We start from the raw sequence: 23,519 nt of genomic DNA on the forward strand, positions 1-23,519 counted from the left end.
TTACAGTTGACAATAAGTGATTAATTCTGGTGTTTACCACCATATATGGTATTGTAGTTGGTAATAATAATAAAATTCTGGTGAAGTTCACAACGGTTGACACAACCTACTGATATTGTGTAGATCAAGATATGCTGTCATTGGTATGGTGATCAGTTTATTTCTTGTGAAGTTCACCATATCTTACTAGTTTTGGTGAAGAGAGATGAATCTTGTGAAGATCACTAGTTCCCCATGTATTTTTCTAATTTTGGTGATGAGAGTTTAATCTTGTGAAGCTCACCATATCTCCCCTATATCTGACTAGATTTTGGTGATGGGAGATAAATCTTTTATACATGTAGTTCACAATATCTTACTAGTTTGGGTGACCAGAGCTAAATTTTGTGAAAATCACTAGTTCACCATGTCTTAATGATTTTGGTGATGAGAGATAAATCTTGTGTAGTTCACCATATCTTACTAGATTTGGTGATGGGAGATAAATCTTGTGTAGTTCACCATATCTTACTAGATTTGGTGATGGGATATAACTCTTGTGTAGATCACTACTTTTGGTGATGAGAGATTAATCTTGTGAAGTTCACCAAATCTTACTAGTTTAGGTGATGGGAGATAACTCTTGTGTGGATCACTAGTTTTGGTGATGAGAGATTAATCTTGTGAAGTTCACCATATCTTACTAGTTTAGGTGATGGGAGATAACTCTTGTGTAGATCACTAGTTTTGGTGATGAGAGATTAATCTTGTGAAGTTCACCATATCTTACTAGTTTAGGTGATTGGAGATAACTCTTGTGTAGATCACTAGTTTTGGTGATGAGAGATTAATCTTGTGAAGTTCACCAGATCTTGCTAGTTTAGGAGATGGGAGATAACTCTTGTGTAGATCACTAGTTCACAGTATCTTACTGGTTTTTGTTGATAGGAGATAAACCTTGTGTAGTTCACTAGTTCACCATGTATTACTAATTTTGGTGATGAAAGATTAATCTTGTGAAGCTCACCATATCTATTAGTTTTTTGTGATTAATCTTGTGGAGTTCACCATATCTTACTCAGGTACTGGTTTAAGTGATGAGAGAAAAATCCTGTGAAGTTCACCAGTTCAGTTGTCACAACCTACTGATATTGTGTAGATCAAGATATGCTGTCATTGGTATGGTGATCAGTTTATTTCTTGTGAAGTTCACCATATCTTACTAGTTTTGGTGACGAGAGATGAATCTTGAGAAGATCACTAGTTCACCATGTATTTTTCTAATTTTGGTGATGAGAGTTTAATCTTGTGAAGCTCATCATATCTCCCCTATATCTGACTAGTTTTTGGTGATGGGAGATAAATCTTTTATACATGTAGTTCACAATATCTTACTAGTTTGGGTGACCAGAGCTAAATTTTGTGAAAATCACTAGTTCACCATGTCTTAATGATTTTGGTGATGAGAGATAAATCTTGTGTAGTTCACCATATCTTACTAGATTTGGTGATGGGAGATAAATCTTGTGTAGTTGACCATATCTTACTAGATTTGGTGATGGGAGATAACTCTTGTGTAGATCACTAGTTTTGGTGATGAGAGATTAATCTTGTGAAGTTCACCATATCTTACTAGTTTAGGTGATGGGAGATAACTCTTGTGTAGATCACTAGTTTTGGTGATGAGAGATTAATCTTGTGAAGTTCACCACATCTTACTAGTTTAGGTGATGGGAGATAACTCTTGTGTAGATCACTAGTTTTGGTGATGAGAGATTAATCTTGTGAAGTTCACCATATCTTACTAGTTTAGGGGATGGGAGATAACTCTTGTGTAGATCACTAGTTTTGGTGATGAGAGATTAATCTTGTGAAGTTCACCATATCTTACTAGTTTAGGAGATGGGAGATAACTCTTGTGTAGATCACTAGTTCACAGTATCTTACTGGTTTTTGTTGATAGGAGATACACCTTGTGTAGTTCACTAGTTCACCATGTATTATTAATTTTGGTGATGAAAGATTAATCTTGTGAAGCTCACCATATCTATTAGTTTTTGGTGATTAATCTTGTGGAGTTCACCATATCTTACTCAGGTACTGGTTTAAGTGATGAGAGAAAAATCCTGTGAAGTTCACCAGTTCACCATGTCTTATTGGTTTTGGTAATCAGAGATAAATCATGCAAATTTAATATATCTTACTAGCTATGGTGATAAAACAAATCTTGCGTAATTCATCATATCTTACTTGTTTGGGTGTTGCCAAATAAATCCCTGGGTAGATTGCTAATCTTACTGATTTGTTGATAAACGATTAATATTGTGTTGTTTATCATATCTTTTTGGCTTTGGTGATGAGAGATACTTCTTTGTGTAGTTCACATTTTTTTATGTGTTTTGGTGATTGCATCAATAAACCAATTTTTCAAGACGTTTCAGCCAATGGTCTTCTTCAGTTCTTTATTTCTCCTCACAACTTTTTTTGGTGATGACAAAAAAATCCTTGTGTAGATCACCATGTCTTACTGGCTTTGGTGATGAGAGAGGGATTCTTGTGTGTATCACCATATCTTACATGTATATTCTTATATTTTAATGCTTCACTATGCAGTGGTGTAGGAGCAGACTAAAAATGGGAGTGACAAACTGCTGAAAATGACAAGCAAAAGAAAAAATAGAAACTTTTCTATAGTCAGTGTCCTCTTTCATTTTTAATCTACTTCTAGAACATTTTCATCAGAGGGAAAAAAAATAATGTTAGGGGTCTAATAAGACCATACATACACCTATGTCTTAACCAAAGATTGCATTAAAAATATTCTTTTCTGTGTCTCAACATCTTGCTGACAATAGTATTTTAGAATATGACTCAAACATTGCAATTTGCTATGTTCAAGTAACAACTGGGTTGGGTTTTTTTTTAAAGACTTGCTAGAATCAGTAAATAATTAAAGAACCTTAGTGAGCACGCTCACATACCCCACGTCCCCACATTGTCATTGGAGAAATTAAATAAGTATAAGAAAAAATATTGAATAATAATTTCCTGTCAATATACATAGTATGTCCTTATTATCTACAAAATTTCATGAAATTCTGTCGTGTGTTTTCAGAGGAGTTGAGATGACAAACTGTTGCAGAAGTACATTGAAGCAAATAAGTTCAAAGGGGCATAACTCCTAGAAAAAAATTGAACCGTAATTTCCTGTTGATATGCACATCTCCATAGTATGTCCTTATTATCTACAAAGTTTCATGAAATTCTGTTGTGTGGTTTGAGAGGAGTTGCGATGACAAACTGTTGCAGTAGTACATTAAAGTAAATAAGTTCAAAGGGGCGTAACTCCTAAAAAAAAAATTGAATCGCAATTTCCGGACGATATGCACAACTACATAGTATGTCCTTATTATCTGAAAAGGTTTCGTGAAATTCTGTTGTGTGGTTTGAGAGTAGTTGCGATGACAAACTGTTGCAGAAATACATTAAAGTAAATAAGTTCAAAGGGGCGTAACTCCTAGAAAAAAATTGTATCGCAATTTCCCGTCGATATGCACAACTACATAGTATGTCCTTATTATCTGAAAAGGTTTCGTGAAATTCTGTTGTGTGGTTTGAGAGGAGTTGCGATGACAAACTGTTGCAGTAGTACATTAAAGTAAATAAGTTCAAAGGGGCGTAACTCCTAGAAAAAAAATTGAATCGCAATTTCCCGTCGATATGCACAACTACATAGTATGTCCTTATTATCTGAAAAGGTTTCGTGAAATTCTGTTGTGTGGTTTGAGAGGAGTTGCGATGACAAACTGTTGCAGTAGTACATTAAAGTAAATAAGTTCAAAGGGGCGTAACTCCTAGAAAAAAATTTGAATCGCAATTTCCTGTCGATATGCACAACTACATAGTATGTCCTTATTATCTGAAAAGGTTTCGTGGAATTCTGTTGTGTGGTTTGAGAGGAGTTGCGATGACAAACTGTTGCAGTAGTACATTAAAGTAAATAAGTTCAAAGGGGCGTAACTCCTAGAAAAAAAATTGAATCGCAATTTCCCGTCGATATGCACAACTACATAGTATGTCCTTATTATCTGAAAAGGTTTCGTGAAATTCTGTTGTGTGGTTTGAGAGTAGTTGCGATGACAAGAAACAGGACTGACGGACTGACGGACGGACGGACGGACGGATGGACGGACGGATGGACGGACGGACTGAAGGACAGACGGACGGGTCAAAAACATTATACCCACCGCAACTTCGTTGCCTGGGGTATAATTACACTTTAGCCAAAATGTACAATAAAGTTTTTCTCTTTCTATTTACTACAGAATCTGCAGTTTTATATTAAGCAAATATCTGCAAACAATCATGATTTTGTGTGTACTCTGCAAAATGTGCTAGTCTTCCAAAGAAGATTTGTTGCCTGTCGTCTAAATAGTAAAGGCAGAAACGGCAGACTATGTTTTAGTATGTCTAACCCCCAAAATCACTTATATCAGCATATGGCAGGTGCTCAAGTTTAATGCCTCTGTACAAATTAAATCAAATTCTGTCCTGCTGTTTTCAAGAAGTTAGCATCAAATGTAACCTGAACGACAACGAAAATGACAGAAGTGATCCCCATGTGTCACTACAGCTTCGCTGGCAGGGAAAGCAAACATTTGACAATGTCCAATCAAAATTAGCATTACAAACAACGTTACATTATATTTGATATTCCATACAGCTTACTGTTTGATTATATTTTAAAGTTTTGTATCACAGCTTGAAATTTGTTGATATTTGTATTGTATAAACAAAATGCATGAAAGTTACGTAGGTCAATAGGTAGAAAAGATTATACAAGAACATGTCAATGAAAGATAAATACTTTTCTTTTTTCTTTTATAATACAGTCCATGTTTACATAGCGGTAACATAACACAGTACCAGTGATTAAAAACATTCACATTTCTTAAGTAAATCTTTGTGTGGTACTGATATAGAATCACAACTCACTAGAGATTTAAATCGGTTCTAGTACTTTCGTAAAAATCGTCAAGATAACTCTAAATTTGACATGTATTGGAAGAGAATTTCTTCTTACAAAATTTAATAATAAAGGCTAAATAAATTTTATATTAAAATCTATCATGCAATCCATCAGATATTCATAAAAATAAATTAAAAAGTCTATCCACCCATGCTGTACAATTTGAATAGAAAAAGTCATTTAAATTACTATAAATTTTCATATGAAACCAATATGTTTGTGATGAGGAATTCAGAATAGGTTTTATGATTTCAATAAAATTAGAAGGACTTATTTTTTAAGAAAAGAAAATACAAAACCATATGACATTGTAAAGAAAGGATTAAATATTTATAATATTGTCTTTTTATGAAAGCTGAATAAAACTGTCTGTGTTTTATCTTTGCCACTATATATAGAGATAATTAATAGTTTATGTACAATATCTGTCAACACTTTGACAACTGTCAATCACATATTTACAGTATTGTAATTATTGGAAAACAGCTTATAATGTAATTAATTATTGATGCATTATTTATGACAGCTTTAATTGTTTTTGAGATTTTTTTCGGTATTCCAGAAAATATTATGGATTTTAAGCGGATTAACTGATGAACTCTGGTGGAGAAACACTCAATAACTTCTGTTTCCTTTCAAAATATGAGCCTTCATCACATAGCAGCAACAGAATTTAGTGCTAGATTTTTATATATGGTATGAAGGATTTAACACATTGAGATTTTTTCAGAACTTTTGTTTAATCAAATTGGTGACAACTTGCCAGATATCAATGGGAGAATCTTATCTATTTTACAAATTAGAAAACCTGGCTCTAGGATATTTGAAGTTAAGCTAAAGAGAAAATTACAAAAGATAAATGTTGTCCAAAAAATGAGCATTCCCATTGGTGTCATGGGAGATAACTCTAATTAATTTTCATATCTGAGCTATCTGATGGAAAATTCCTATCATTGTCATAGGTGAGAGGACCAATTATCTGTGATCAATACATATCTTTACAGATCAAACACAACAATCAATTATAATATCTACTCTGATAGTATTCAAATAAATACCACCCAAATAATTGTTTAAAAAAATCAATTTCCAAGTAAAGATGAAATGACTAATTCTTCAAAAAAGATGTCAATTATTATATAATTATTTCACTTACAGCAGAAAAAAAATATATAACAAAACGTTCATAGACCTTTCTATTTAAACCCACATTTACTTTGTCCTTACGTCATTTATGAATGTAGTTTGAACAATGATAGATGTGTTGTTAAGGAGATATAACAAAATACATATATAAGGCTTGCAAAAAACATTATAAATGGTGATCAAGTAATATCAAAGAGTATATATGTATCTTAGAATATCAACCCATATTTATACTGATTATATGTGAATATTAAAGAGTATGTATGTACTTGTTATCTGAAAATATCAACATACATTTGTACTGAATAAATACAAATAATAACTCAGCCTTCATGATAAACTTTCGAGTCCACAATCCCTGAAGTTGAAAGCTCAATTTTTTGAAAACTTTATTTAGTTTCTGTTTGCTTGTTTTGAAGAACTTTATAGGCCTAAACACAATTTTACAAGCCATAGCTGTAGGACTTGTGGTTAAGTGTGAAGACTGATAACTAGATATGGACAATGTCACCACTTTCTGCTCTGCCATATGCATGAGTTTAGTTCCACATATTTGACAAACAGTGATGATGGCATACAACTTGAAATTGTTACACTGTCTGTAAGACACAAATGATGCCCCTGTCTGACCAAACAAATTATTGAGTCCAACTACTTGTCATTTTCAGAATATTTAAAGAAAACAATATGAAATCCTGTGGCCATTGCTCACCTCCATTATGTGTAAGAAAATCCCACAAAATTCTAAAGCTGTATCTCCAAAACTGTAGGAGGACATAGCCAGACAATCAATAATCTCTTTATGCAGCTAGTTCGAAATATATAAACAAGTCCAACTACCTGTCATTTTCAGAACATTTTAAAGAAATCAAAATCCTGTGGCCATGCACATTTTAATTACATTACAAGTACGAATATCCTACAAAATATTAAAGCTGTATCTCCAAAACTGTAGAAGGAGATAGCCAGACAAACCATCATCTCTTTATGCAGCTAGTTTAGAAAAAAAATCATTAAGTCATACTACCTGTCATAATAGAATAAAAAAAATAAAATCCTGTGGCCATGTACATCTAAGTTACGGGTATGAATATCCTACTATAAATATTAAAGCTGTGTCTCCATAACTGTAGGAGATAGCAGAACAAACTGCATCCTTATCACGATGGACAGACAAATGAACGGTTGGACAAATGAAAGGACAGAGGTAAATTAAAAAGAGGGGTCATAATGGTTAACTGAGAATATGAAAGTACATTTGTACTGGTTATCTGTGTATCAAGGCTTTATTGTACATGACTACCAAGAACTTATCCACCCTTTATCCAGAGGGTTTTTTTTTATTCTAGAAAAAAACAAAGTTAGAGACTACACAATCCAGCCGTTTTATCAGACAGACCAAGCAAGTGCTGTATTTTCATACATTTCTACCATATTTTGAATTACAGGATTTTATATCATATTTGCACTTAACTATTGTCAAAATTACAATTTTATACTACTTAAAAGTTTTCTCTCTCTCAACTATTTGGTTGTCAATAAAATGGCAATAGTCTGAAAAGTCTATTGTTTATACTATTCTTAAGATTGGTTGTGATAATTTCTAAATAAAAAAAATAATTGCCATTGGAAAGAAAATGTTTGGACTCATCAACACTTTTAACTTCCCATAGAGTTAGATGTGATTGGAATGACAACATGTCTGTTGGCAATAAGGATCCTCAGAATTTGACAGAAAGGTTTTTTTTTAGTTTTTCAAAGTTGTTTCAAATTCAGGTTATTTTGTATTGAAGATGATATATGCCAAGTGATGACAATAATTTGTTCATAACCTCTACCATTGTTCACAATAATTAAACACTGAAAAGAATCTAGCTGCCAAGTGATGACAATAACTTGTTCATAACCTCTACCATTGTTCACAATAATTAAACACTGAAAAGAATCTAGCTGCCAAGTGATGACAATAACTTGTTCATAACCTCTACCATTGTTCACAATAATTAAACACTGAAAAGAATCTAGCTGCCAAGTGATGACAATAACTTGTTCATAACCTCTACCATTGTTCACAATAATTAAACACTGAAAAGAATCTAGCTGCCAAGTGATGACAATAATTTGTTCATAACCTCTACCATTGTTCACAATGTTTAAACACTGAAAAGAATCTAGCAAGTGCTGTAATTAGTAGATTTGCTGGATCTAATAGTGGATGTTAAAGGGGCAAAGAAAAAAAAAGGTATAATTAACCAAAATTAATTAGACATTTATCTAATAAAGGAGAACTTGATATTCCTGTTAAAACTTATGTTTTTTTCTAAAAGTACTTACACAGTAATGTTAATGATTAGGGGCATGTTTGATCCTAACAATGTAATTCAGTCTTTATTTAGGGGAAAAAAGTTTATATGTCAACAAAATTCCAAAAAAAGATATCTAGAAAAAAATAACAGAAGTCTCCTAGTGGCAGAAATTTGTTCAAGTCTTCATTTCAAAAAAGTATTTGAATATTATCTTCATTAATAATATCAATTAGTCACTAAGGTTTCAGTATATCAATTTTGTTGGGGTTTTTTCAGTTGCTAATGACATGCATTTATTTCAGTTACTATAATATAGTGCAAAAGAGTAAAAAAAATAACATGCTTTTAGAATTTGCCATGATTTATATAACAATCTGATACTATTTCAACAAATTAAGCAAAGACTTTACTTTTAAGAAATTCTAGTTCACAGGAAATTTTAAACAGAAGATAAACTAATTCTTACATATGAACCAGGTTACCAGAATGATAATTAAAAATAATCTTACCAGTCATCATCAGAATCAGAGGAGTAATCTCCCCTTAATTGGCGGTTTTGTCTTTGTGCCATCAATTTATGAAACGGCAAAGAGGTAATCATAACGAAATTGGAATCCTCGTCAGAACTACTATCACTTTCTACAACACTGAGCGATGAAACATGTGGAGCTGTTTTGGCTCTTTGTTTGCCTTTGAATTTCAGAATACTTTTGTGGCTTAAATCCTTGGTACTAAGCTGTGACGAAAGTTTTCTGGACACATTTTGCAATGTATTTGGTAATGAAGTTCTGAGTTTTGACAAACTTTTCCCAGTAGATTCTGAATATCGTCTTTCCATTTCAAAATTTTCTTTTAGAATTTTATGAATGAATTTTTCATTCATGAATACTTCCCAAATTCTACAATTGCAAACTAAAATTTGGTCCAAACTGTTGATTTTTCAACTTGTTCAAGAATATAGTATTATTTCCATAAATATGTATCATAAAAATGTACACATTAATTACTTGTATATATATGCATGAGAAAAAGTAACTGTTAATGTTTTTATGAATTACATATCATGTGAACAACCATTACAAAAACCCTGTAATCAGTCGGAAAACTTTTAAAATTAAGTCTCTATGTGACTTCATTCACTGGTAACTAAATTTTGAACAAAATTCTCAAGTTACAAATAAATTTAAATGATGATGGTGGTTTATTACAAGTTGTTCGCAGGTCTTCAGTTCTTACAATGAAGTTTACAATAAAAATAAAATGATTACACCTCCTTGCATTCAAACATGTCAATAATTAGGAACGGCTTGCTACACTGGTATTGTATTTATTTGTTGTATTTCACATCTAGCACAATGGCAAGTAAAAAAATCTCTTGTAATATTGGATAAATACAAAATTAAACAAAACTACTTAAAGAATTTAAATGAATAAGAATTTTAAATTTCTTGCAGTCAAAAGTATTTTAAATTTCTCTTCATAATTTTTATTTTTTTCCTACTTATTCAATTTACAATTGGAAATTTTATCATAAGAGTCTTCAATTTATTTAAAACTCAACTAGAAAATATATATTGTATTTGAAGATTCATTTAAAGTCCCAAAATATATTATCAATGTAATAATGCTTACATTTTTTTTCAATTACCATAGAAACAGTTTATGTCAAAGTAAATCTCACAATTAAATACTGTGTAATTTTCTCTCTACAGATTTAATTATATCTCCAGAATTAGCTAACATCAGTTTATCTCACAATGCTGTACTGCTTTTTGTTCTCTCCATTTCTACAGATTTCGTTTTACAATAAATCTCACAAGAACACATTTCTACAGATTTGGTTAATGCCATGTAGTAAATCTCATAATTACATACTTATATTTTCCTCTTACTATTTTTCCTGTATTTTGTTTAATAGATCTCACAATGTTTTATTTTCCAACTTTCATTTTTCATTCAGTATATAGATCATTTAGTGTTGCTATACATCCCAGGTTTCTGTGTTAAAATTAATGACCACATATAAACAGTAAATTCAAAACAACAACCAGTAAAAAAATCAACAGAACCTTTAGTGAATCATGCTTTTCAAAATATCCTAACAAATATGCAAAATATAGTCATAAACTTGATTTTACCATGATAGATACAAAGTCCCAAAAGACAATATCAAACAAATTAAAATCCCTACAAAAATTCACAAGAAATTAATAAGACTACAAACTTATCTCTATATTGACAACATGGGCCATAAATTCTTAAAGTCAGCTTATTTGGAAGCCATTAGGATCAATCTTTTCTACCAAACTTAAACATTGAAGATGATAGTGTTATGTTATCTAAATCCCTACATCTAAAACAGACAGGTTTACTCAACGTGTGTCGCTAGGTCGTGTTGCTAAAAGCACTTATTCTTAACATTTTTACTTTTTATTTAATAAACACAGCTTTAAAAGTTAATTCTAATTGAAATGTTTGTTAAAGATATGACAATTTTATTAAATATTTCCTAATTTGTAGCTTTTGTTTTTAGTAACAAAATCTAAGGAAAATATTTAAAGCTTGACAGGATAGGTGAATTACTTTTAAGGCTAAATATTCTTAGTGTCTATAGCTTATTCACACTATCACATAGAAAAAATAAATTACAGAGATTTTTCATAACACTGAGTAACAATACTTTACTCAAGTTTCCCTTTGCAAGAATATTCAAAACTGTTTCAAAAGAATAATTATAAGATAAAAATATAAACTCAACAGATTTTTGATTGATTCAAGTCCATTTGATCCTGCGAATCTAAAATCTGTCAGTTTACTACTGTATCTAGTGAGAACATATTACGCCCACCACTTTAACTTAAACTTTCGAGTCCAATAACTCTATAATAAACCTGAAAATTTTAAAATCTATAAGAGAGTAGCATTATACCGATTGAAAGATTTTGATAAAAAAACTACCCAAAATTGCCTTTCTAAATTTAAATAAAGTCTAATATTTCTAAGAGAAAAATTTAAATATCAAATAGGGTAAGGTAAGTCTGTCTTATCATGAAACATGCTCAGACGTTCTATTTATTTTCAATCAACATGTACAACTAATGATTAATTTATGTAAAAAATGTCAAAACTAGAGGCTCTTTTAGAGCCTGTGTAGCTCACCTTCGTCTATGCGCATATCATAAACAAAGGACACAGATGGATTCATGACAAAATTGTGTTTTGGTGATGGTGAAGTGTTTGTAGATATTACTTTACTGATCATTCTTGCTGCTTACAATTATCTCTATCTAATGAACCTATAAATCTATCCCAGTCGTTAAAATCGTTTGTTAAAATTTACAAAATTTACAAAATTTATGAAAATTGTTAAAAATTGACTATAAGGGGCAATAACTCCTTAAGAGGTCAATTGACCATTTTGATTATGTTGACTTATTTGTAGGTTTTACTTTGCTGTACATTATTGCTGTTTACAGTTTATCTCTATCTATAATATTATTCAAGATAATAACCAAAAACGGCAAAATTTCCTTAAAATTACTTATTCAGGGGAGGCAATCCAACAACGGGTTGTCCGATTCATCTGAAAATTTCAGGGCAGATAGATCTTGACCTTAAACAATTTTACACGGGCCAGATTTGCTCTAAATGCTTTGGTTTCAGAGATATGTCAAATAAAATTGAGAAAGGAAATGGGGAATGTGTCAAAGCGAAAACAACCCGACCATAAAGCAGACAACAGCCGAAGGCCACCAATGGGTCTTCAATTTAGCGAGAATTCCCGCACACGTAGGTGTCCTTCAGCTGGCCCCTAAAAAATATGTATATTAGTACAGTGATAATGGACGTCATACTAAACTCCAAATTATACACAAGAAACTAAAATTAAAAATCATACAAGACTAACAAAGGCCAGAGGCTCCTGACTTGGGACAGGCGCAAAATTGCGGCGGGGTTTAACATGTTTATGAGATCTCAACCCTCCCCTTTACATCTAGCCAATGTAGAAAATTAAACGCATAACAATACGTACATTAAAATTCAGTTCAAGAGAAGTCTAAGTCCGATGTCAAAAGATGTAACACAAGAAAATAAATAAGATGACAATAATACATAAATAACAACAGACTACTAGCAGTTAAAATCTATATTTTACCCCTATGTTCTATTTTTAGCCATGGTGGCTGTCTTAGATGGTTGGCTGGGTCATCTGACACATTTTTTAAACTAGATACCCCAATGATGATTGTGGCCAAGTAAGGTTAAATTTGGCCCAGTAGTTTCAGAGGAGAAGATTTTTGTAAAAGTGAACGATGACGGACGGCGACGACCAGGGACGACAGGCTCTGGACGCCGGACACCAAGTGATGAGAAAAGCTCACTTGGCCCTACGAGCCAGGTAAGCTAATAAAAAGGGTGCTTTTCATCTTTTAATCAAACACATTGTAAAAATTGCAGAAAAAAAAACTTAAGTATTGATTGATTGTTGGTGATTTAACTCCACTTGTGGGCTATTTCATGGCGACCAGTTTTTATTGGCGGAGAAAGTAATAAAAACAAACAAAAACAAACAAAAACAAACAAAAACAAATTCATTTTTTTTATTAATTTGAGTAATAATTAGACATGTTCTTACTTATTAGAGAACAATCAGGATGAGTGTAATGCATGTGATTATTCAATGCTCTAACGTATAAGAACAAGGGGTATGGAGGTTCTGTGAATATTCAAGAACAACAGGTATATTCAATGCTCTTACAGAGCAGATGTAAAACTTGCTTTCTTGGTACAACTCCACATTACCATGCAGTAGACCATATATAAAATCATTCCCCATCAACGAAGCCTATGAAAACTTTAACAAAAATTTACTTTCAGACAGACGAAGATTGATGGACAGGATCAAGAGGTGACTAGACCCGTTTCCAGCGTCAATGAAGGCGAAGCAAGGCTTATAACTGCTTGATTCTGTCCATCCATTTACGTCTGTCTGAAAGTAAACTTTACTAGACCTACTTTAGCCTTCATGATGCTGGAAAGAGTTGAGACAGAAGTACTATGAATATTCAATTATCTAACCTATTAGGAAAGAGTTTGTGTTGATGTAACTGGGAAAGGAAATCTTGTCATTTATCAGGATTATCAGAATTTTTACAGCTGGTATAATTGATAACTAAATTATAGCACAGGAATAAATAATGCTAAACATAGATATTTCTTTTCTTTGTATGGATCATTTTAACTTTCAATCTCCTAATGCTAATGGCACAATTTCACAGATTTTTTGGTATTTTTATGTCAGTATGTTAGATATGGTAAATTTTCTAAAATTAGCATTGTCGACTGTAGGGCAAACATTTGGTGCTTTGAATTTTTTATACCTTCTGTACCAATATCTAAATGGAGTTGCATTTCTTACGATAAATTTGTTAAATAAATATTAACAGCCTACTGTACCTATATCTAAATAGAGTTGCTTCCCTTACAATATATGTTGGTTATACATGTACAAATTTTTTACACATATTGTACCCATATCTAAATAGAGTCGCTCCCCTTGTAATATAAATTTATTTTTTGGAATATATCAATATTTTCTTTAATCAAAGGTTAGATAAGGGAAAATATATTATACTTTTACATCTTAATTTGATCCATATTTAATAGTTCCTTTCAAAATACTGCAAAAACCTATAAATATTCATAAGATGTGGTTTGATTACATATAGGACCAACACTCAGCAAGAGACCAAATGAGGAAGAAGTTAGCAACTACATGTCACTGTATAGCCTTCAACAGTGAGCAAATCCCTAACTGCATAGCAAGCTACAAAAGGACCCAAATTAAATAAAATTCCAAGAACAGATAGCTTTCTTCCTACTTTTCAACACAACACAGCACCAAACAAGTACCTCTGCCAAGAAAGGTCGAGTAACTTAATTAATGATTTATTTGTTAGTTTCAAATTCTTTTCAGTATGGAAATACCTTGTTATAGTTTAAAGTCCAGATTTAGTACAGAAAAGATTTCTTGGGGAAAGCTGTACATTCATTTACAAAACTTGAAGTCTTACAAAAGTGTCTTGAATTGATTCTTTTGCAAAAATGATTACCGGTATATATGTTTGTCATGTTAATTTGAAATGCATTTAAAATGGGGTTGGTTTATTTTCAGAATAAAAATTACATTTAGCCTTTTTCACTTTCCTGAAGGAAAGTTATATTCATTTTCTATGTTAAGCAGATCTAGAAAATTATTGGATTCTGGCCAAAAAGGAATTTTTTTAACGTCATACCAACAATGCTGGATACTGAAGCCCTTGGTGTTAACACATAAGAGCCCATTTTGTAATTCCACTTACTTTTCAATGTTTTCTGGGTTTTCAAAGCTTTGTCTTCTTTTGTTCTCTGATGCCTGACGTAACTGTTAAATAAAACAAACAGTATAAATATTACTGAAGGGAAAATACTACCAATTTAGGTAAATGACCCTGAAATAATATTATGTTTCAGTTTTACTTCAATATTCAGAATAGGTAACAGAAAAATATGCTAAAACTTCAATAATGGTTGACAACAGAAGAAACTAAGCAAAGGACAATGATAAGCATAAATAAACAATAAAATAAAATAAACAAGACTACTATTGTTCTTATGTTGTGCTGTTACATGACTGAGTCATAGTCCCAGGTCAGACTGAGGATTGAGCATTCACAAACATGTTCAACCTCACCACATTCTTTATTTGCCTGTCCCAAGTCAGGAGCCTGTAGTTCAGTGATTGTCTTTGCTTCATGTCTATCATATTTGTATTTCGTAAATTGTTTGTTATTAATTAGGCAGTAATTCTTCTCAATTCAGTAGTATCATTTTTTTTCATGTCTGGACTTTTATAGCCAAATATAAGGTATGGGTTGTTCTCATTGTTGAAGGCTGTATGGTTGCCTATTATTGCTTACATCCACTTTTTTCCACTATGGTGGATGGTGGTCTTATTGGTAATCATACCACATCTCCTTATTTTCATATACAGTATAGATCTAAACTACTTGAACCATTTTTTCATTGACCTAATTTTAGTGATAGTCTGAGTTAAAAGTTACCAATTTATACATACCGGTATACAAAAAATTAACTTTGTAGTTGAAGGCTTTAAGTGTCAAGGTTATTGGTAATGAAGATTTCTTTTGTATTCATTTTTTAGTTAATTTTTCACCAGCTATTTGCCACAGACAATCCCAGTTCTCTACTAGACAAAATGTATTTTGATGCGTACATTGAATTAAAATCCATGAAATACAACAATTGGGATGTTCTAATCTGCCGCTTTTGCTAAGCTGGACACAACATCATAGAGTTTTTATGTCTCAATCAAGTTGGGTTAGCTATTGCAAATAAACAATAGGCTGTTTGGTCTTTTAAGTTAATAATCAGCAAAATTAAAATGTGAAATTGAGAATGGAAATGGGGAATGTGTCAAAGAGACAACAACCCGACCAAATAAAAAACAACAGCAGAGGGTCACCAACAGGTCTTCAATGTAGCGAGAAATTCCCGCACCCGGAAGCGTCCTTCAGCTGGCCCCTAAACAAATATATACTAGTCCAGTGATAATGAACGCCATACTAATTTCCAAATTGTACACAAGAAACTAAAATTAAAATAATACAAGACTAACAAAGGCCAGACTTGGGACAGGCGCAAAAATGCGGCGGGGTTAAACATGTTTGTGAGATCTCAACCCTCCCCCTATACCTCTAACCAATGTAGTAAAGTAAACGCATAACAATACGCACATTAAAATTCAGTTCAAGAGAAATCCGAGTCTGATGTCAGAAGATGTAACCAAAGAAAATAAACAAAATGACAATAATACATAAATAACAACAGACTACTAGCAGTTAACTGACATGCCAGCTCCAGACTTCAATTAAACTGACTGAAAGATTATGATTTCATCATATGAACATCAGGCACAATCCTTCCCGTTAGGGGTTTAGCATCATACCATCATAACATATATGAGAAGAACATAACCCGTGTCATGCCAACAACTGTTTTTAGAATAAATGTGTTTAGTTCCGATGCAAAGACCTTATCAGTGATTCAATATTAACGCCAAAATATGCAATCTTTAATGACTTGACAACAGTATCGTAGTTATATCCCTTCTTAATAAGTCTATTCAAAGGTTTTGTAAGTTTCTGAGGTGAATACTGACACCTTTGTGCTTTATAAAGAATATTACCATAAAAAATTGGATGTGAAATACCTGAACGTATTAGAAGTCTGCATGTTGAGCTATATTTACGAATGATGTCTTTATACCGATGATAAAATTTAGTAAATGTTTTGACTAGTTTGTGATATCGAAAACCCTGGTGTAATAATTTTTCAGTAATACATAAATTTCTCTCGTTAAAATCGAAAACATTGTTACATACACGAGCGAATCGTACAAGTTGAGATATATAAACACCGTAAGATGGTGACAAGGGAACGTCACCATCTAAAAACGGATAATTAACGATAGGAAATGAAAAATCATCCCTTTTATCATAAATTTTAGTATTCAGCTTTCCATTAGTAATATAGATATCAAGATCGAGAAAAGGGCAGTGGTCATTGTTAGTATTAGCTTTATTTAAAGTAAGTTCAACAGGATAAATTTCATTAATATACATACTGAAGTCGTCATTATTGAGAGCCAAAATATCATCCAAATATCTAAAAGTATTATTAAATTTGTTTATCAGATGTTGTTTCGATGGGTCTTTGCTTATTTTTGTCATAAATTGTCACTCATAACAATACAAAAACAGGTCCGCAATAAGTGGTGCACAGTTAGTCCCCATTGGAATTCCGTTAATCTGACGATATACGGAATCTCCAAAGCGAACAAAAATGTTATCTAGTAAAAATTCAAGGGCATATATAGTATCAAAGCATGTCCAATTAACATAGTTTTTTTGTTTATTGCTACTAAAAAATGACCTAAAAGAGTTTGAACATATATATTCACATTCTGATTTTTTGAATGCCCATTTAATTAGGTGTGTGAATTTTTTCTTAATGAGAATGTGAGGCAATGTGGTATACAGGGTAGAAAAATCAAAACTTTGAACAGATTCAAAATCACCAATATAAGCATGCAATTTATCAAGTACTTCCAACGAGTTCTTGACACTCCAAAAGTAATTTATTCCACTATTTTCGAAGGCCTTATTTGAACAATTTATTATCAGGTTTTTAATTGTACCAAGTGTGCTGGTAAGAAAATAGACAATTTAGTAGTTGAACAATGGCTTGAAGACGAAATAAATCTATATTTGTAAGGGGTTTTGTGTAGCTTCGGAAGCCAATACATAGTTGGGACTTTCATTGTATTTGGCTCTGCTTGTAAAGCGGTGGCTAAAAGTTTATGTTTGTTACAGATTTCGTTTTCTGAAAATGGAGTCAGTTGGAATGTTGGCGAATTGGTGATTTCCTTTTTCAGAACCTCAATGTAAAATTTACGTCAAACAATAATAATATTATTAGCAGCTTTATCTGCCGGGACAAAAACAAATTCCTTGGCTAGTTCTTTTAGTTTATGTTTGATACGAGAAATAGGTTTATTGTGGTTATTGTTTATAGTAAAATGTTCTTTAAAATGTTGAATACGTACATCAACTATCTTCATTACTGAATTAAAAAAAGAGTCCAAAGATTTTTTGTCAGCTTTTTCCCGTTTTATCCATTTCATACAGTAAGTATGGAGTGAGTCGTGGATGATATTACGACACTCATTCCAATTAATAATTGACGGGGGACGATATTTAGGTCCTTTACTGAGGAATGATTTTAACTCTCGGTCTTGAACGATGTTAAGATCTCCTGTTATAACATGGGAAATGGGTCCATAAATATATTCGGAATTACTGCAATTACATGAAGTAGGTGTATTTTCACTGATATTAACATCTTTACACAATTGACTATAATTAAACACAAATTTCCGGGTAGATTTCTTGTAAATATAACAAATAAGAGGTAGCTCAGTATTGTCGAAATATCCAGGAATTTGTTCTTTAACAGAATGGTCGTTAAATATACCGGCAATATTTACAAAATCAAAGCCTTTATTGACATACTTAATTTTAATAAATTGTTTTTTATGATCTTCAGGGCGATCAATTTTGGGAAATAATTTAGAATAACAATATGCCATAATAATTTGAACAATTTCATACTTAGGACTGCTATATGAAATTGTGTTGCAATCCTCCAAAATTTTATTTAACTTATTAACCGGTAACGAACAGAGTTTTGTTAACAAATAATGTCTGCCGTTGTTTTTTGAAATAGAAATTAGGTCCGAAATATTGGTATGATTTGCCCGAAATTTTCTTTGATTGCGATTTGTTCTACGACCGTGAGAACGTTTTTTACGAACAGTTTTAGAAACTATATCCAAAATGTTAACGGAATTGGTTCTAGATATATTACCAATTCCCATGATATTATCATTTGGTATGTATGTCAATGAGAGAACCATCCAACAGAGACTTAATGACATACTCTCCTAAAAAGGGTGATATCTGACAAAATAAAATCAGTATGGAAATGTCTTAATACCAACAAATTAATATGTGTGCACCAATGTTTGAACTGCTGTAGACCTTAAACATTTTGATAAATCAATGATTTTCATATCAATCTGCAATCTAACTGCATAAATTTTCGTAAATTTATCTATTTTTCCATTAAGTATTGACTTTATTTGGTGTGTGATGAATGTTTGAAGAGGAATAGAAGTTACTTCAAATGATTTTCAAAAGATTTACAACAATACCAAGTGTTTAATATCCGTCATCAAATGCTACTTGACGAGGATTGAAAAGTCGTATACCGAGTTATTACCAAACTAATAGCTTTCCTATCATATGATATGAGGACTTCTATTACATAATAAATCAGGTTGTTTATTCCCCCCTCTACGAGATAAACTTTTTAAATGCTTGGAAGCCAAAACAGAAAGTGTTATCCTGCTTCTTCATTACGTAGCAACATATGAGAAACAAGCAATGTTATTTATACAATGTCGTAGCATGATATAAATTAAAATGACCTCCTATGATTCTACCCATGTACATTCTAGAAAAAAAAACTTTTCTGTGCTTCAATTTTTTATCAACTGAAGCTACTATCTTTACAATGTCACTAGTATTATGTCGATAAATGGCTGACCCGTGTTAAGAGAGAGCCATATCTCTTGCACGTTAAAGACATCCTTGTAGATTTCAAAAAAGAGCAGGCTAATGCCACTACAAGGCAGCACTCGCACCCGCAAAGTGGAAAGGGATTAATATAAGTTGCAAAACTTCTTTCTCAATCCACTATAAATAAATATGTTTAAACTAAACTAGAATTACCAGTAAATGAAATATCTTTTTTAGTAGTTCATCTTTAAACATATATGTCTTTAATTTAATTATTGAAATATGTCCAGTGAAAACTTGACGTGTACTATTTACACTAATGCATTTAATCCAATAGGGAATATACTGCAGGAAAAGGATTACTTTTAACTCTATTGGTTTTTTTATCATTTTTCTTTAATTATAGTTAATCATTACGTTTAAGCAGTTCTCTAGCTTTTAAAAGATCTAGTTTACCAAACTTAGTATAAGTTCCCAAATTTATCAAATGGTTAATTACTGTTTCAAACCACCATTTATATGGCACATTTGCTAACAAAAAAAATCAAATAATCCACATGATACATGTACCAGTATATTGCAGCTTAAATATTCATCAGATTTCAAGTATACTGGTCAAAAACTCTTTACATTAATTTTTCAAACCATTATTTTTAAGTAACCCAGCTTACCCATAAAACTTTATAAAGGTCAACTCTTAAATGTTAATTTAATATCTATCAATACATTGTTTTTTACTATATCTTATTAATTCAAACTTTGATAATTGAAATTTAAAAAACTAGTAGGCTCAATGTCTTTTCATCTAACTTTGCTTTGGTTTTGTCATAAGTCAATATGTTGTGTGAAATCAAAAGGATTAGACAAAAGAAACATTTAAGAAATTGTTCATAATTTAGACACTTATTCTGATAATTTTAAAAGAACAAATATTACTTGGTTTCCAAAATTATATAAATCTTAACATTACTAAAATATCAAAGGGACTTATTTCAAAGGAGGTCACTAAACAAGACTTGGACAATTATTTAGATTGTTTAAATGATGGTTGCTGAACACAGTGTCAGTGGTCAATATGTCATGCATATTCAGGATAAGAAAAATTGTCTTTGTCAACCAATAAGACCTGAAAGTGACTTGGATAAGAGATACAACTTAAAAGTTTGGAGACCATAATGGTTATTTTTACGAAAATTGAAAGATTATTTGTAACAAGAGGCTCTCAAGAGCCTGAATCGCTCACCTTAATTCTTTTGGTTAAATCTCTCATCAATGATTATTTTGGCTTTTCAATTTATTTAAATGTTTTTTGGATCGTCCTATTTTCTTCAAAAGCCAAAAAAAATAATCATTTTCTCCTATGTTCTATTTTAGCCATAGGAGCTATGTTTCTTGACATACAAGGAAATAAAATATAAAATTTATACTAGATACTCTGAAACTCATTTAGCCTAAGTTTGGCTGAAATTGATACAGCAGTTTCAAAGGAGAAGATTTTTTAAAGTAAGTCAACATGATGAACAAATTGTGATCAAGTCTTTAAAGGGCAATAACTCCTTAAGGGGTCAATTGACAATTTTGGTCAAATTGACTTAATTGAAGATCTTACTTTGCTGAACATTATTGCTGTTTACAGTTTATTTCTATCTATAATTATATTCAAGATAATAAACAAAAACAGCAAAATTTCCTTAAAATTATTAATTCAGGGGCAGCAACCCAACAACAGGTTGTCTGATTCATCTGAAAATTTCAGGGCAGATAGATCTTGACCTGATAAACAATATTACCCACGTTAGATTTGCTCTAAATGCTTTGGTTTTTGAGTTATAAGCCAAAAACTGCATTTGACCCCTATGTTCTATTTTTAGCAATGGCGACCATGTTTGTTGATAGATCATAACTTCGGATACAATTTACAAACTAGATACCCTAAGGAACATTCAGTTAAAGTTTGGAAGTATTTGGCCCAGTAGTTTCAGAGGAGAAGATTTTTGTAAAAGATTACTAAGATTTACGAAAAATTGTTAAAAATTGACTATAAAGGGCAATAACTCCTAAAGGGGTCAACTGACCATTTCCGTCATGTTGACTTATTTGTAAATCTTACTTTGCTGAACATTATTGCTGTTTACAGTTTATCTCTATCTATAATAATATTCAAGATAATAACCAAAAACAGCAAAATTTCCTTAAAATTACCAATTCAGGGGCAGCAACCCAACAACAGGTTGTCTGATTCATCTGAAAATTTCAGGGCAGATAGATCTTGACCTGATAAACAATATTACCCCATGTCAGATTTGCTCTAAATGCTTTGGTTTTTGAGTTATAAGCCAAAAACTGCATTTGACCCCTATGTTCTATTTTTAGCAATGGCGACCATGTTTGTTGATAGATCATAACTTCGGATACAATTTACAAACTAGATACCCTAAGGAACATTCAATTAAAGTTTGGAAGTATTTGGCCCAGTAGTTTCAGAGGAGAAGATTCTTGAAATAGTTTACGACGACGACAGACGACGACAGACAACGACAGACGACGACAGACGACGGACGACGACGGACGCCAAGTGATGGCATAAGCTCACTTGTCCCTTCGGGACAGGTGAGCTAAAAATGTCTACACACAATTTTGTAAATTAAACAACAGTGCACACACTGAAATGTCTAGCCTTCTTTATTTACCATTGATTTGATGTTGGTAGTCCTAAATATAAGCTTTACTACCATATAATTTCGAAAGAAACAAACTTAACCAAGAAAATTTAAAATTGAGCAATGAAGTGTAAAAAATAAGGTCATGGTCAAATGAAACATGCCACACTGACATGTAAATTATAAAATATTTTCATACACCAAATATAGTTGACCTACTGCATACAAAATTAGAAAAACATACCAAAATACAAATTTATACAAAATTCTCAGAAATGATCCTGAATATGTTTAATTGTCATTTGTTCCATGTTTGCAATGTGTTCTGATTCTTTGTAAATATTTTTTAGGGTAAATTTATTTCTGTTTGATGTGATGCTGTTCTAATCTTATTTTAATTGTCTTTTGTTTATACTGTATCTTTTCTGTGGTAATCTGTTATGTAATAGGGAAATGTGTGTTAACACCTGAGCAAACATCCAACCTCATATCTTCTTGCAAATTCTTTGACCTGACAATTAAACCATCCTGATCTAACTTTTGGCCCTATATTTTAATTTTGCTAAATATGTGTCAGTGAACAAAATCCTCAAAGTCACACATAATGAGTTCATATTAATTTCATAGTAATTTAAATAATTTAATTACCCCTGATTTCTTTCAGAACACACTGTTTGAACTCATGATATGTAAAATTAAGGATTTAGTGCTCACATTATTATCAACCTAATTTTTCCTGCTATCACCTATCTTGTAAATAAACTCCTGGGAAATACTGTGTAGCAATGCCATTGGTATCCATGTTTGAATTAAACATAAATCATAATTTAATTGCAACTTTTATTTTATATATATACATCACGATTATAATTTGGCCCTTGGGGAAACTACTCAGCTAAAAAATTTAATTTTTTGCTCCATGCCTAAACCAAGAGCCTAGCTATGTGCATACTGAAAAGTAGCAAAGTATAGACCCCTGGCTTGACATCACACCAATCCAATTGGAACGATGGTTCAAAATAAATGCATGAGGCTATCAGGAAGCCTATGAGGCTATCATTCCTAGAGGCTATCATGCCTATGAGGCTATGAGGAAGCCTATAATGAGACAATGAGGAAGCCTGTAAGGAGGCTATGAGGAAGCCTAGTAGTGTTGATGTTGAATTGGTGTTGGAATGAATTTGTATGAAATTTGACA

General features: G+C 31.9%; 1 protein-coding gene across 10 annotated transcripts in view; it reads right to left on the reverse strand.

Annotated features, from left to right (window-relative positions):
- The window catches only part of LOC139487806 (cilia- and flagella-associated protein 337-like), a 70,543-nt gene that overhangs the window by 29,069 nt on the left and 17,955 nt on the right, over positions 1–23,519 (reverse strand). For 6 of the 10 annotated variants that reach the window (XR_011655877.1, XM_071272921.1, XM_071272919.1 and 3 more), the window contains one exon: positions 14,823–14,884. Coding sequence is in view for 8 of the 10 variants with exons in the window: in XM_071272921.1 (XP_071129022.1) it covers positions 14,823–14,884 (62 nt within the window). In the remaining 2 variants the exon portion in view is untranslated. Of the gene's footprint in view, positions 1–8,969; positions 9,781–14,822; positions 14,885–23,519 lie in introns of those variants that run through there. The other 4 variants (XM_071272917.1, XM_071272925.1, XR_011655876.1 and 1 more) reach the window with 3 other exon arrangements.

The sequence above is a fragment of the Mytilus edulis genome, chromosome 9, assembly GCF_963676685.1.
Source record: "Mytilus edulis chromosome 9, xbMytEdul2.2, whole genome shotgun sequence".
Taxonomy (NCBI): Eukaryota; Metazoa; Mollusca; class Bivalvia; order Mytilida; family Mytilidae; genus Mytilus; species Mytilus edulis.